Source organism: Lissotriton helveticus, chromosome 3_2 (assembly GCF_964261635.1).
Source record: "Lissotriton helveticus chromosome 3_2, aLisHel1.1, whole genome shotgun sequence".
Taxonomy (NCBI): Eukaryota; Metazoa; Chordata; class Amphibia; order Caudata; family Salamandridae; genus Lissotriton; species Lissotriton helveticus.
The window spans coordinates 130,884,994-130,899,445 of NC_136062.1; the positions used below are offsets into that span (position 1 = coordinate 130,884,994).

The following is a 14,452-nucleotide window of genomic DNA, read 5'->3' on the forward strand; positions in this document are numbered from 1 at the left end:
TGGAGGCATTCAATAGGTTCATACCAGGTTATGTTTTTTCAATAATGACTATCCGACTCGCTATAAACATTAGATAGATTCTGAACCCCCTCCACCAATAGTTTTGTCTATTGGTGGCTTACATGTGTACCATGTAAGAATTGGAGAAAGATATTTATTGCAAAAATGGTAGAAGTGGGAAATATAGGGGGCCAACTTCATGCGGGCCTTTCATCAGATGGGTGACTATTTGTTAGGATAATGATGTCATTATGAACTTTAAACGGATGGCATTGCCTACTGAGGCATTTGGCTGAGCCCAATGTTTTGATTATTGCTTTTTTGAATCATATTCTATTTGTACATGTATGTGAGACAAGTTGTCCGCATACTCATCTTCACTATTTACTCAATGAAAAAAAGAAAAGTTAAGTCCTGATTATTTTATTGTAATTGTTGGTACAATCCATTCAAATTTGCAATCAAGGTAGCCAATCAATCAAAGTGACCTTTATCAATCAGCCCCTGCCCTCCCTTGCAAAACTAAGGAAGTGCAGTCAAGTTGTCGATAGAAAGGTTGTTTAATGATGCACTTGTTTGTTCTTCGCCATAGTGAAACACTCTTCATCTTACCTAAATTAGAGCAGCATTTCTAATATCAGAGTGTGAAAAACACTGGTAGAGACAATTTTTGTCATACTTACGACCATTCCACAGTCCAGAGAGCAATGGATACTCTATACACTATCATTGAGAAATAACAGATAGGAATTCAAGCCACGATGTTTGAAAATAAAATCTTCAGTTGATCATCTGTAAATAGAAATGTTATTTCTCACATTCTGTAAAGGAGAAATTATTATGCTTTAAATACTACATTTGCCTTTACTATTGGATGATATGTTCTCGCACTCCACAACTCATAAAATTCCTAAATATTAACCAATTATGAACCAGCTCAAGTCAATTTCCAACCAATCAAATCATTTCAAAAACATATTTTTTATTAAAACACTGATCATAATCATAACACCTTGAGGTACATTCAGGTAATACAACTTTTAGTTGTACAATGTTTCTTCTTACTTTGTGAAGTTCTTTAAGAAATATACATCGCAGCAGCAACTGAATAATTATTAAAAACAATAAATTAAATGAACCTTGCTTATGAAAGAGTTTTAGTTTCAAGTTTAAGAATCATCTTTTCATTTTTGCAAATCTTGGTTGACTTTCACAGAAGCAGTATCCTTTTGCTGAACAATATCGAATTCAGATCAACAAGGAAGACGCTTTTGCTTGTTCATTTTGATTTGGCCAAATGCCAAAAAGTTCTCAAGTTCTTCACCAGTGTAACAGTTAGTTTTTGCACACGCCTGTGCATTCTTGTAAGCAGGAAGAAGTTTTGTTTTCCATTTTAATCATCAAAGGATGGTCTCCCGACAAACGCCAAGTAAACTGTGTGGCCTGTCCCGTTCTAGACTCTGTGTTATGCGTGTCCTACCTAAAAAGGCAACTGGGGAACTCAAAGCCCCACAGCTCTGAAGGTGAAGGTCTTCTTGCAATCTCTTCCTAGAGGTGTTCACATTCTGTTGGGAGGTTGTAATCACCTGCAAAAACAGGACGAACAAAGGAACAAAACATTTCCAATGTGAATTTATTTAAATGAATCAAATAATTCATTTAAAGGAAACTAAATTAATAATATTTTAAACTTTTTTCACTTTATAACACATATATTAGCCTTCAGAAAAAACAAATATAGAAATGTATCTACCAGTAACATTCTATGAAATTGGATTTTTGTTTAATACATTTGCATATCAATGTAAATGGGATTGACATTTTCAGAACAGTGTTTCCCCTGTGCTGACGTTGGAAGCTACAGAATTAAAAAATCATATAAAATAACAAAATTACTCAACATGTACATTATAGAAACCAGACTATGCAAAAGAGAATTCACCCAATAATGTTAATCTTCAAAAGTATTGGCATTCACTTAACTCACCTATTATTACTTGGATTCAAACAAGTGCTTAATTTATTTATCAAGAAAAAAGTAAAATAAACGCAGGTGCCCAGAATCTTGCTAAGGAGGCAGTCCTTTCTGTATTGGCATTGGGCCCCTTTCTGCATTGAGAGAGCCCCCTTTCACCAGCAGCACTGCCCTCTTTCACCCCATAGCATGATCTTGGATAATCCCCTGAAGAGGGTATTAGCAGGTAAATGAAAAATGTGAACTAAACTTCCTTAGGTGGTGTTTGGGGACTGTCCTTCCCATGAGAAACATTTATAAAAATTTGATAAAAACAGTGCATTGAATAGCTGCTTTCCATTTACATTTCCTAGGAAGCTATTGGGCTCTACAATGGTGCTCTGCAAGGGCACTCATATAATACTCCAGTTTACCATTCAACAGACGATACAATATATTGAGAGGATGGTACATGTGTTACTGCTATGCTAACAACAGAGTGCATCCATTAATGTATTGCGTGATTGCATTCTGCGTTTTTTTCACAAGCTCTACAGCAAGAGATAATCCATGTATTGCTGATAAATTTGGCACTATGCTACAATACGCACAGAAGGTGAATGCATAGCATTATAAACAATTCTTGCCAGAACGACTATGGGGCATTTTAGCAAGAACCTCGTTATAATAATCGCCGTTTTAGCGGCAGGAAACTGCCGCTAAAAGGGCGATAATGGGCTTGCTAATATGCGTTATAGAATTCCAATAAAAGCCCAGGTTAGATGTCCTGCCCATTATCACCATTTTAGCGGCTGTTTCCTGCCGCTAAAACAGCAATAATTTTAACGAGGTTCTTACTAATATGTCCCTCTGTTTTTGAAATCATTAATGTCCAGTATGTTTCTGATAGCCATTGAGCTTAGTCCAGTCAATAAGATCTAGTACCTTTTTGAGGGAGAAGGGAGGTCATCCCAGTTTGCCGACAAATCTGTGTAAGACCACAGTGCATTCTGCACCCACTCTCTTTGGTGTCACTATACATTTTTTCATTTTAAAACACTGATATTCAGTCTGCCCATGGCAAATAATTCAAAGCTATATACAGAGTTTGGTTTGTAGGCTTTATTTCTTAAGTACATATTGGATCACTGACAGAATATCAAGAAACAAAATTATTGTGAGGACAGACTATTGTGTCAAAAATATTGAGCACCAAAAATTCGAGAAGGTAAGTACAAATAGATAAGTATAGATTTAGTATTCTTAACTCCCAATCTACGTACTTTGAAAATGTGTGTGTTGTCAATGTACATATATTTGGAGGTATATATAGTAAAGCTTTGCTTATCTATAGAAACAGACCTTCACAATATATTTGTTCTCGAATTTCTTGACACAATATTTTGTCTGACAATATTTTTGTTTCTGATAGACTGTCAAAACACCAATTAGCATATAACTGAACAATAGCATATGGATGGATGGTTGTGAGATAGTTTTGTGACATCCACAAATTATTGTTGTGGTCAACCTTTGGGCTCAGTCAATTACCCAGGACAAGTGGCACTCTGTAGCTCACATTACAGAGGCTTTATTTAAGTTATCTGTAAGCCTATGAAAATAATTCAAGATGCTTGATTAATATATGAAATTGTAAATCACAGTTTGGCAAAGTTTGTTGATTAATGGGACAACAAATAAGATTATCAATAGATGGCGTCTAATTTTCAGTATTTGTCCAGTCAGATGGTATGCCGAAGATAAAGCCAGCCTTCAAGGCAGATCACTTAATGTTGAATTTCTATGTGAATACTAGTTTTGAAATACAGTTATTCACTACACTTGACAGAAGAGTAAGGCAGGGGCCTGCATCGTACAGGCCGAATGTATGGCGGTCATGCCGGCCCCCGATGACGCCACAGGGTGACGGGCTGGGCCGTGCACAGTTGTGACATGGCGGCCTTGCCTCCCTTCCCAATTGGCTGGTCTGCGCCAGACCCGGAAAGGATAGGAATCACTTCTGGGGCGTGCATCCACAAAACGCCGGCGAGCTGGTTAGAACCGGCTCCCAGCACAAAAATTTGAATAAAAGGCTGGCGAGCGGCGAGGGCATCCTCTTTTCTCACCGCCCCCACAGCTGACTGGAAGCATAGCTCCTCAGGTCTCGCTAGGAGGCACCATCAAATTGGTCCTCAAATTGCTATAAGCTCTATGTGCGGCTGCATATGCTATAATATCACACAGACAGTTTCACTGACAGTACATTCTTTCTGTGCATATTGCAGTTTCTCAACCCTGTCACGCAGGAGGGAAACTGGCGGCGGCACATCAACAGTCGGGGTCTACGCAGGACCAGGTACACGCCTGGAATCAGGGAGAACACAGCATGTGGGTGATTGGTCATTTGTACATGAAGAGGTTACACAAATGTTTTTTTTTCAGGCAATTATGAGAGGAGAGCAAGGCAGGTTGGTGTTAGGGTTTCGTTCCATGGGCAGGGTGGCCTGCGCTTTGACCATATCCAGGATCTGGTGGTAGACCTGCTCAACAGGGAAGGGACTCAGCCTAGAGTTTTTATTCTGCAGTAGGGAGAGAATGATCTGGTACATCTGGGTAGACGAGGTCTGGTTGAAACGCTGATCACTGAAGTGGGTTGGTTGGCGAGGCTATGCCCAGGGTCTATCCTGGCATGGTCACATATGATCCCAAGACTTCAGTGGCGGGAGGGGGATTTCGTGAGGACTTGAATCACTCGGTGAAAAGGATCAATAACAAAATGGATAGGCTATTTCGATCTCCACATTTACAGACGATTGCACAGGGGTGCATCAGGGGGGAGCCGTTCTTCTTAAAAGACCTGGTCCACTTGTCCAAATGGGGTAATGAGCTCTCCACGGATAACCTTCTTGCTTGGTTAGTTTGGGTCACGGAGCAGGGCATGACCTTGGGTGGGACAGAAGGGTGAGGCCTGATAGTCGGGCAACTATGCAGGCCTGTGGCGTTAAGGTCATGATTGGGGAGCTTAAATTTAAGGTCCTTAGCGGGCGGCACCATTCGTTAATGGGGACGCCCGAGGGAGGGACCAGTGGTCTCTTATAGAACTCCAGGGGCAGTTACAGCAGGTTGGCTGGAAGGGTGCAGGGGAGGGGAGTCACGCTTTCCGGTAGGCTGGTTGGCCTACCTGCACGTGCACAAGGGCGTAAAGGAACAGCGCATAACTGCACTGGCTCCTTATGGAGATAATCTGCGGGGCATAGGGGGTGTTTGGGGTGAAGTACCCTCGTGGTGAATGGGCACTCTGGTTGGAGTGCGGGCATAGTTTGATCAGAATCTGGGGCCAGTCATTGACCTTGCCATAGGCTCAAACAGGGATACGCAGAAAGATAATGTTATTTGTTGTTGAATGCTTAGCTTAGGATGGGAATGTCTATGTACTAGAAATATGTTAAGGATAGCAAACAAGACATATGTGCCCATCAATGTAACAGACTGGACTTTCTGCGTATTGTTTGTACAATGTACATATATATGTTTTCAATATTACATTTTAATAAATACGGCCGGGGTTAACGACCCCTAAACAAAACCCCTTGTGATAATGGAGTTGTTGCGTTGGGAGAAGAAGGGTGGTGAGCAACTTGGGCACCTGGTAGGGGCCCATCACCTAGGGGTGGAAGTCAAAGGAAGAGGGGGTCTAGGGCGTACCTAGCCATACTGAAAAACAAATGCCATTTTTCACTACGTTGATGTCATCAAGAAAAACGCTTGCTTCTATGTCTTATCCCTTCTGATCCAGGTATATTAAGACTAAGTGGAAAGGAGGATTAACAGATGCTGGCTTACAGTCTCACGCGTTTCATATCTCTTCAGATCCACAGGAGGACATTGAACATCAGTGATGCTTTGGCACCGCCAACTGCTGTGTCAGTCTACACCATGGATTTGGTCAGACCACTAGTAACACTGAAATGCAGGAAACTATGGCAAGCGCTCTCTCATATTTATTGCCAGCACAGCATTGACTCGCCCTTTCACATTAAAAGCAGAGAGCTTGGGTTGGTAGGCAAAAAATAAATTGTTCATTGGGAGCTTTCCACATGGCCACCTTTATGACATCATAAACATCTCTTTCTTTCTCATTGTCATTTGTCAGCTACCCATCCATAACTGTTTATGCCCTTATTCTTAAACAGCTTTTTGGCATTTCTAAGTATGTACATAGTGCCCTGTTACATTAACCACTGTATATTTCTCATTCACTGTACAAGAACAATCAATCTTTACCACGTTTTGATTAGGAGCAATGTATTGCGTTTGGTTATCCCCAAGTAACTTCCTTTCTGGAAGGGTTGAAGCATCAAGAGGTAGGCAAGCCACAATTCCAAAAATTGAAAAGGAGCATGAAATATTGCATGTTAATTTTAGTTTGATTTAATCAATCTCACTTTAAACATAGTGATGTCCACATTACATCGAATATCGTTAATTCAATGTCCCTCAATCCTTCAGGATTTTGTATGTAAGTTTCTGTTTCCAACTTTATTCATATTTTTCAAAAAGTTTATTTCACTCAGCCTTGCCAACGTGTTTTGTCCCTTAGGACTTCATGAGGGCTATAAATTAAAAAACAATAGGGGGACACTCACAAATGGAACTTACATTTTGAGTAATTTACAAGTGTAAAGATACTCAAAAGTGTACACTTACATGTGCACGCCCCCTGAAATAGGAAGAGATCTCCATACGGTAAAGTATAGGGAAAAGTTAAAAAATGTAATAAACTTTTAAAAGTTTAGGGAAATGTTTTTATCTTAAATATTAATGTTTAATTAATCTAATATATATTTATTTTGAATGTAAAGTAATATAATACAAAGTTACAATTTTAACTTAATGTTAAATGAAACATGTAATTGATGAGAATATAAAACTAAAGTGAAATTCGTTTTCTGATGTTTGCATTTAGAAAAATAACACCTAAAGTAAAGAGAATATACTTTTACTATGTATTCAATACTATTAAAAGTAATGTACAGCATTTATTGAAAGTAATTTAATTAGTTTAAAAATAAGAAAATGGTACATTATTTGTTATAATCCAGAAAAGTTATTAAAATATTCGAAAATTTAAATATATATATATGTGTATGTTTATCCAACAAACAGGAACCCACATGAGGAGATGCTACGCGAAGGTAAGTTTCAGCTCTCTTTAATATGTTGACAGCCTGCAAGCAGAATACATCCCAGAACAGCATATGCTTAATATATGCCAGACGCGTTTCAGGAATTGCCCTTTCTTCAGTGGCGTGCTGTTATATACAGACTTGAAGTGCTGCTGCGAGTGCACACCTTAAGTTCCAGCACCTGCCCATGTGGGTGTCGCCCTCCTCACGGCTTTATGGGTGTTGTAGTACATTCAAATTATCCCTAGTGGGTGCGTCGCTTGAAGTCTTTCATTAAAACTTGTAGAATCTTGTCAAAGTCTAAGACGGCTCCTGCCCCGCTTTAAGTACTGCCAAACAGAGCTTTTCAAACCGGCTTCCTCCCTGCCAGGCCGCCTGTTCTCCTCCGTTCACAAACGCAGCATCACCAACATGGAGCCGCTGCTGAACCGCCTTACACAACGGTGGGCTTCTCCTCTCGACCGGGTCGGGGCTGTATTTAAATCCAACAAACAGGAACTCACATGAGGAGATGCCACACGAAAGTAAGTTTCAGCTCTCTTTAATATGTTGACATCCTGCCAGCAGAATACATACCAGAACAGCAAATGCTCAATATACGCCAGACGCGTTTCAGGAATTGCCCTTTCTACAGTGGCGTGCAGTTATATACAGACTTGAAAAGCTGCTGCGAGTACACACCTTAAGTTCCAGCACCTGCCCATGTGGGCGTCGCCCTCCACACGGCTTTATGGGTCTTGTGGTACACTCACATTATCCCTAGTGGGTGCGTCGCTTGAAGTCTTTTATTAAAACTTGTAGAATCTTACCAAAGTCTAAGACGGCTCCTGCCCTACTTTATGTACTGCCAAACAGAGCTCTTCGAACTGGCTCCCTCCCTGTCAGGCTGCCCGTTCCCCTTTGTTCACAAATGCAGCAGCACTGGTGTGTATGTATATATACACATATCTATATATCTTGTTCATAGATCAATTTTAACATTAATTTAAATAATGTATTTTTTAATACAATAATAATAATAATAATAATAATAATAATAATAATAATAATTCTACTTATTTTACCATTACTTCCTATAGGGAAGACTGGAATCCCTGATCTCCGCAGATGGGCTGCGAATGGCAAGGCTGAGAGGATATCTCATCAGCTACAATGATTGTTTTTAAATACCACTGTGTGGATTTTATCTACAGGATGTCCTGCGTCAGCCAGCCCGCTGCATCTCGTCACCTCACTATCCACTCAGGTGTGGCCAGGTAACATAATTCAAAGTCAGGCACATCCAGGCCACACTCAGTAACAAAGGCACTCAGCTTTCTTAATGGCGTGTGGTGTGTATTTGTGCCCCATAAGAATTCCAAGCCAAATTCCCTGCTGTACAAACGTATGTGTCTATTTTGCAAGAACAAAGGGAGTTTGTCTGCATAGAGTGAGATAATGTGTATCATCTATTAGGGCTGTACTATTTTCCCAACCCTTTGTCCTCATTACATTAGCCAAGGAGTCTGTTGCCAGCGCAAATAGTATTTTGGATAACAGGTACCACGCTCAGTGCCCAAATTAGGTGGAGATTATACTGACAGTAGAGACCCTAACCATGGTAATGGTGCAAAGTACATGAAACTCAGTGAAGTACATGTCTTCCATAGCCTATTTACCTGAGTTCCACCGACAAATATTGCAAAATAAGTGTTTCAAATGCCTTCTTTAGGTCAAAGGCAACTTGTTCTCCTTAAAGGAAAATGGTATGAGTTAATAAAGAAATTGAAAAGTTTCACAAACTGTTTGGGGAGTAAGCAGAATGTCCCATGGATCACTGCCTACTCCTAAAATGTTTTTTTTAACATTCACCAAGGGGATTGGGTACTGTAAGCAAATGGGTTACCACCTCCTTTGAGGTGTCACTAAAATATTAATATTTTGGGACCGGATTTCAGTCGCAAAACATTAATACAGACCATAAGTAATTGGTATTTGGAAGGGATGCCCTAAACACTCGCTTCCAAATTGCGATTGGGTATGGTTTCCTAAACCCATTTAGTGACCCATTAACCTGCTATCTAAGTTTAGTACATTGAAAACCCCATTTACTGGTCCAAACCCCGCAATTATCTATACTGAATCCAACTGCAGGGGTTATGACCAGTAAATGTGTTCGAATATCTTACCCATGATCTCTTAGCTAAAAGCATAATTTCAATTTTGGAATCTGAATTCAGCATGTGAACCGGTCTATAAGAGGAGCTGTCTGTGCAGATGAAAAGAAGCAAAGCCTCTCATGTTGCATCATTGAGGCAGCCCTTCACAAATGTGGCAGAGTATTTTTATACTAGTCATGGGCATATATGTCAGCGCCTTGAGACCCTCACAGGTGAGTAGCGCACTTAATAAACCCCCTGATTAATTGATTGATTGATGTCAGAGTAGGCTAGGTAATGATCCTCAGGTAGGCCATGTAAGGCTCTGGGCTTGCAGAAGGCAATGCCCTAATAATCTTCCCCAAATGGGTGGCACACATATTAAAACCATCTTGCTTGAAAAAGCCTCTATGTCCCACCTGCATCAATGTGTCCACTGACTTGTCATGTTCAGTTTAGTTACTTATAAATGTATCATTAAAAATATGTCATTAATTACAGGCTTGGTAAGTAGCATTTCTCGCCCCACCACTTATTTGCGCTATTGGTCAGGCCCTTTGTTCAGGTTTTGTTAGCAATGCAAGTAAGAGTCCCTCAGAGTGAGTCGTCAACAAGTATTCATTATAGCACAAACATTTTGAGGATTTAGGCATTATAGCATTTGTGACAGGATGGGATTTTCTAGCTTCGACCAAAGAAATAGATCCATTGAAAGTCTGGGCTTCTCCTGACTCTCTTTGGAGATACTGACTAATCAAATGCCTCACTAGTGTAGAACAGCAACAACAGGGAAGGGAGAGAGAAAACATAGGATTGCCTGCTGTCTCAGGTTGGGAACAGCAAAGCCGGAGGTGGAATAGCATCTCCTAGCAAAGAGTTCTAGTTACCCACTACTAGAGAGAGGAGGGAGTGAGCTAAATGAGTGTGAGAAAGATGCAGAGATCAGTGTACAGACCCTCTTTATGGGTGTTCTTTTATAAACAACCTCATAAAATTGGCAAGCTTACTCGAATTTCGGGCAGATGGTGCAATCATGAGAGCAGAGGTCCATCTGAATTCCATTGTTTCTCCCCAGGATGCCCAGGCATTGGTGACCAAAGATCAGCAGCAGATGGTCTAAAACCCAAAGCTCCAAAATCAAACATGGAAGTCTGCAGAAGGGCCTGATTACCAGTTTAGGGGCAATTTATTGCACCTGACGAATAACAATACCATGGCTATCTTATTTATCTGGTGCGATAAATAACGCCTATTAAGAGTTATTGGGGAATAACATGCATATTTTGGTATTTCAATGAGACAAAATCCGCCTGATACAGTAAATTCTGCATGCGTTTCCCCTGTTAAAATTTGTCAGGTTTCACCTGCCGAAATTGAACAAAGATTGAGTTATTTAACGCATTCCATAACTATCAGATGCGTTAAATACCTACAAACTCGCAATTCTGACTCACTCATAATCGGGCCTTAAGGAGATAGGAGAACCATGGGAGGGAAAAAATATCAAAGGTGTTGGATGCAGTTTTGAGTGAACTAAGGGCCGTATTTATCAAGGGGTTGCGTCGCTTCTGTACCACAGAATATGGTACAAAATCAACATAACTAATAATATGCAATTCATCCAGCCACGCAAGGCCCCCTGGTGAGGCCCTTTGTGGCTTGATAAAATTCAGAGTTACTCTGCCCAAGGGAGGCGTTTCCATGGGTGTTGTGTGGGTGTTCCATGGATTTGGCGCATTCCCAGATTTACAATTCCTAGTAGACCTGGGAATGTGTCAAAATGCTACGCCTTCGGGAATGGCTATGATGGCTGACAAGGCGGACGGGCTCCGCTCGTCCACACAGTAAAATGTAAAAATCTGACATAATCCTGCCTTTTAATGGAACAAAAGACTATCCACCAGCGTTTGGCAGCGACAAAAACTGAAGGCAGTGAGACCCAGCCCAGGATCGGCCATGGACTGGAATGGGAATGAGCGGCGGTGATACGGGACATGAGCCTGCTGGCGTGTTGCGGTCACGGTGGCCGGTCGGCTGAAGTAGGCGGGCTGCTCACGAATTATAGACGCCTGGACATAGAGGTGAGCAGTGGCAGTGGCGTAACCGGCAAGAGCGGCCAGGGGTCACCTGAGGCCCTAGCGGGAGCGGCCCGGGAGACGGGCGCAAGTAGCGTGTCCTCCCGGCCATAAGCAGAGTGCACAGGCTCAGGAGCAGACCTGACTGCTCCCTCTGGCCCAGTGAGCTGCGCTGACACCGGAGCTGGGAAATGTGCCCAGAGTGAAACTCCATAGGCTGAGAGTCAGCTGTAGACTGGAAATTAAATTAATGCTACAAAAAGGTCTCTACCAGTATGAATCAAGTAGGCACTAACAAGTCGCCAATAATTTTAGGTTAAGTGCACAGCATCCATATTACATCGTTGATTAGTTATCACAGGGCTCTCGTTAACACAATCAGGCAATTTTATATGCCAAGTGCTTATAGGTTATCACCCTCCCGCTACTTGCGCAAGAACATTTTGCAATCGTATAAATGTCCAGGTCCCTCTATTAATCATGTATCAATAATGCCATGTCAACTGAATAATATAATAAATAATAGGTCAACCCACACCTGAATCCCTCCCCACCCCCCACTGCCAACGGTGTGCCCTAACTACTCGTCGCTCATAAATGTGAGAACCACTTAGCTGTCTAGCCTACATAACATAATTACAGGGGGACAGTACATCCTAACCACCAATCATTCCAATTCCACGACTGCACAACTAAGTTATGCCTCAGATTTCCCTACTGCTCTGGTGAATCGTGGTGTTCCTGCCTGGGCCTCCAGGGTCGAGTTTACATCAGAGTGCCCTTGCTGCCTCCAGCGCTTTCTCATTATTAGCCCATAGAGCCTGCTGCAGTCAAACTGTACTTTCACTCCTCGCCCATTTGAGCAGTTCTGCTTTCCACCTTCTAGTACTTGGCCCTTGCCTTGACTTCCAATGCGCCACAATCTCTCCCTTAGCCAGCAACAAGCCTAGGTCTAGAAATGTACTCATTACTTTCATTTTGGGGGTGTGCGGAAAACAGTGTAATAAACAGGTGCTCATATCAGGTTATATGTGTCGCTCCGTAATACCGCAGAGCAGTCATAAACAGTAGTTATATAAATCAGACTGTTTTTGTAAGTAAAGAAACTTTGTTTTCTTATACAGAATATCATCCAATTAATGTACAAAATAAAAAAATACAAATAAACAGATGAGATGATAAATATCATATGGTCCTCGTGAGATTTCATATATAGTGCCGACTCGTGTTTCGGTGAACGACTTGTATGAAGGTCCCGCCTTCCTAAGGACGGGGACATCCGTAAAACAAGGGGAATGTGGGATGTACCTGAATTCAGATACCGGGGGATGGATGGAAATCAATAAGAAAACTGAATGAACTGGCTTCCACTCCGGGGGCTCCACCTGGGGGCGCCGTGTATTGGTCCAACAAACTTCGTTTTGAACTCGTGCCGCCCTGTTTGTCTTTCTCCATAGTGCCAGGGTGTCCGATGGCCTCTGGGTCCCTGCAAGTCGCGTGCTTATCCGGATGCCAGTATTTGCTGCGGATGTGCTGCAATCGCCTCCTCCCCGTCACCACCTGGGCTGGGCCTCACGGAATCCGACCACCCCAGGCCGCAAGTCGTACCAAGCCTAGCTCGGCCGCCTCTGCAGCCCAAGATGACCAGCCAAGCTGGCCTTCCTAAGAGGACCCTACTCGCCAGAACCTCGATCCGAGATCTGCCCTACCAGGATATTGCAAGCTACTTAGGTATACACCAGCCCTGGGTTCATAGGCCATTACGTAGCCAGCATTGCAGTGCAGATCAAGAGGCCATCGACCAGGAGACATAACTACTTGGTAATAAAGGTCTCTGTCTGGGCAGAATTGGATATCAGACGGTTTATCACTCTGGGCTTACGAGGGGCTCCTGGGGCATGGCTATACTCATACACCGCAGGGTTCCCTTTGTCCATATCAAGCACTGGCTAGACCCGGGTGGGCGATGTACTATCACTCACAATGGAGGCTCCGGATGGGGGTATACCAGACCAGTTTCCTCTGTAAGCGTTTAGGGCCAAGTCCATGCAAGGCCCTAAATACTAGTCATAAAGACTTGAAATGTATTTTTTGCTGCACTGGAAGCCAGAGTATGTTAGCTAAGCATGATGATGCAGAAGAGTCTTGTGGTCTGGACAGGACTAATTTGGCCGCCATATTCTGGACACGCTGCAATCGTTGACTCAGATACTTAGGTGACTCCAACAGTAGGGCGTTACAGTAGTCAAGTCTGCTCACTGTGGAAATCGGAAAACATGGCGGCCGCTAGTTAGGGGCGGTGTGCGCATCTGAGGCAGACCTCTCCCGGCCCCGCTTCGGTTCTGATGCCGGAGCTGTGCTCACTACGGTAGAAGGAGGGAAGTGAAGTCCTGATCCCCCGGATCTCTACAGTTGTGCTTTCTTTGCTTTTTTTCGGTTCTGGATACTGGTCCGGGCTTGCATTGCCCTGGTGCCGATGTGCGTTGGAGGCTTGGGACCCCTCCCCCCGCCTCTCTCCCGTGGTGGAAGCAGGCAGCCGTGGAGCTGTGGTGTGGCCGCAGGGCAGCGGCTTGCAGGGTCTTCAGAGGCAGTGTACGCGGAGAGAGTGGAGGAGGGGAGGCGACGATCCACCCAGCGTTTGTTACCTTCCGTCCCAAGGAGTTCGAGGGAGGCATCGAGGGAGGAGCAGCGAAGAAGGAGAGGGAGACAGCAGGGGCAGCCCGCGGACTCCCCGCATTACCCTGCAGTGAAACAGCTGAAAGCAGAAGTAAGGTGGGGGTGCGGGTTGGAGGCGCAAAGGGAGCTGAGTCTGTCTGTCCCAAGAAACCCAACAAGGGCTCAACTGGAACGCGGGGAGCAACAAGTAGGAGGCCGGGTAAGGGTCCCAGAATTAATACTACCACGGAGAGTCAAGGAGAGGTAGGTGGGAAGGAAGATCTGAAGAGCACCTCTCTTCAGAAAGAAAGAAAGTGAAGTGGCGACTGAGGCTGAGGCTGAGGTTGAGGTTGACTCTGTGGAGGCGTGCGAGGGAGGGGTTGAGGTTGACAGAGTCTGGGATAAAGCGGGGGTGACCCAGAGATCCAAAATAAGAGGAGGGAC

General features: G+C 43.1%; 1 protein-coding gene across 1 annotated transcript in view; it reads right to left on the bottom strand.

The window, feature by feature from the left end:
- Window positions 1-962: 962 nt before the first annotated feature.
- Window positions 963-14,452, bottom strand: part of ENTREP2 (endosomal transmembrane epsin interactor 2) — an 830,030-nt gene continuing 816,540 nt past the window's right edge. The window contains exon 10 of the mRNA XM_078684606.1: window positions 963-1,586. Within this exon, the coding sequence (XP_078540732.1) occupies window positions 1,401-1,586 (186 nt within the window). The 3' untranslated portion in view covers window positions 963-1,400. The remainder of the gene's footprint in view (window positions 1,587-14,452) is intronic.